We start from the raw sequence: 2,423 nt of genomic DNA on the forward strand, positions 1-2,423 counted from the left end.
TGCTGAGATGGCTGTGTGCAAGAGCCCTAAAGAATAGCTGTTCTACAGGGTAGGCCATTTATATGGATACACCTTAATAAAATGGGAATGGTTGGTGATATTAACTTCCTGTTTGTGGCACATTAGTATATGTGAGGGGAAAAACTTTTCAAGATGGGTGGTGACCATGGCGGCCATTTTGAATCCAACTTTTGTTTTTTCAATAGGAAGATGGTCATGTGACACATCAAACTTATTGGGAATTTCACAAGAAAAACAATGGTGTGCTTGGTTTTAACGTAACTTTTTATTCTTTCATGAGTTATTTACAAGTTTCTCTTTGTTTACAGCCATTGACATCTCGCTGAGGTTAACACGCGAGGAGCGGATAGAAATTGTGTTGATGTCTGGTGAACGCAGTAACCGGGTCATTGCAGCAGATTTCAATGCAAGACACCCTATGAGACCACCCATCTCCCATGCTACAGTTAGCAAACTGCTTGCTAAGTTTTGTGAAACTGGTTCAGTGTTGGATTTGCCAAAATGTGGACGCATGTAATCTGTCTCTAATAAAGAAACATCAGTGGCTGTCCTAGCTTCATTCAGCAAGAGCCCACAGCGTAGCACTCGCCCGGTTACTGCGTTCACTCGCCGCATGTCACTAAGTTTAATGTGTCACATGACCCTCTTCCTATTAAAAAAACAAAAGTTGGATTCAAAATGGCCGACTTCAAAATGGCCGCCATGGTCACGACCCATCTTGAAAAGTTTCCCCCCTCACATATACTAATGTGCCACAAACAGGAAGTTAATATCACCAACCATTCCCATTTTATTAAGGTGTATCCATATAAATGGCCCACCCTGTATAATGCAAATTCTACAATGTGATTCATGTTGCCTAAAATACACAAATTAATATTAATGAGGTTATCCAGAAAATGATAATGATGACCTATCCATCATTATTAATATTGGCAGGGGTCCGAGTCCTGGCAACCCCGCCAATCAGCTATTTAGGGAGCCCTGGAGCTCTGGTGAGTGCACAGCACCGTACATAGTATAGCGGCGGTGCTTAGTATTGCAGCTCAGCCTCATTCAATTCAAAGCAACTAGGCTATGTGACCAATGTCCAGAGGATGGGTCTTCAATATTTTTTTCAGGATTACCACTTTAAGTTATATTCACCATTTTCATTGTGATAATGTTATTTGTGGGCTTTCAGTAAAGCACAGTGAACAAGGATGAAACCTGAAAATAATGTCACAATAAAAATGTTTTACCTTCTTGGATTTCATGTCAACCAGAATCTGGAACTGCTTCTCTTTTTCCTATTTTTCACGATGTACATATCAACCATAACTGGAAACACAATCATCATTACTGTCATTCAGCAGAGTTCTAAACTTCACAGTCCAATGTACTTATTTCTTGGAAATTTTGCTTTTATGGAAATTTGTTACTCAACAGTTACTACACCAAAAATGCTAATAGGTTTGGTATCTGGCAATAAACAAATATCAATTCTTGGCTGTATTACTCAGTTTTATTTCTTTTTTGTTCTGGGTGCCACTGAAAATTATTTCCTGGCAGTATTGGCTTATGATCGGTATCTAGCAATCTGTAATCCACTGAGATATATGACAATTATGAGTAACAGATTTTGTCTTCGCTTGGCCTTGATGTCTTGGCTGATCAGTTTTATTGGATCATTGGTTCCCATTTATCTCTTAAGTAAATTGTCCTTTTGTGGTCGAAATGAGATTGATAATTTTTTCTGTGATGCAGCTCCATTTTTTAGTCTCTCATGTACTGACACATCAATTCTAAAAGGCTACTTTTTCAGCCTTGTGTGGATTATTGTTTTTAGTTGTTTATTCTTTATTATTTTATCTTACTTACAAATCATTTTCATTATCTTAAAGAAACCTTCTAATAGTGGTCGTAAAAAAGTGTTTTCTACATGTGGATCTCACTTCACTGTGGTCATTATGTATTATGGCTCGGTTATAACAATGTATGTAAGGCCGGATCATGGATACACTTTTGTATTTGATAAATGCCTTTCAGTATTCTATGCAGTTGTAACTCCATTCCTAAATCCTATAATTTATAGTTTAAAGAACAAAAACATCAGAGAAGCTATAAAATTATATACATGGAATACTTTCAAAGTGTGGTGCTGGAGATACCAGAAAGATTTTAAATAAATATACCGTGCGGCTCATCTTTTTCATTATTTCAATGTTACTGCATTATTATATGAATAATAAAAGAATGCATTTATTGAGAACCAGGATTATTTTTAAAATACCAGTTACAGCTGAGTAAATTTCTTGAAATGTTTTTCTGGTTGGAATCTGACGAATCAGTTGAAAGATTTGATTTGGGCACCAAAAAATGATACCAGAATCAAAAGTGCTCCAATTGGCCTAAAAATGTAT

The 2,423-nt window shown here is 36.6% G+C and overlaps 1 protein-coding gene across 1 annotated transcript; it reads left to right on the forward strand.

Moving 5' to 3' along the window:
* The first annotated feature begins 1,322 nt into the window (after positions 1–1,322).
* LOC120990776 (olfactory receptor 11G2-like) lies at positions 1,323–2,189 on the forward strand. Its single transcript, XM_040419679.1, has one exon. The coding sequence runs from the start codon at positions 1,323–1,325 to the stop codon at positions 2,187–2,189; it is 867 nt and encodes a 288-aa protein (XP_040275613.1).
* Positions 2,190–2,423: the final 234 nt, after the last annotated feature.

Source organism: Bufo bufo, chromosome 2, assembly GCF_905171765.1.
Source record: "Bufo bufo chromosome 2, aBufBuf1.1, whole genome shotgun sequence".
NCBI classification, from domain to species: Eukaryota; Metazoa; Chordata; class Amphibia; order Anura; family Bufonidae; genus Bufo; species Bufo bufo.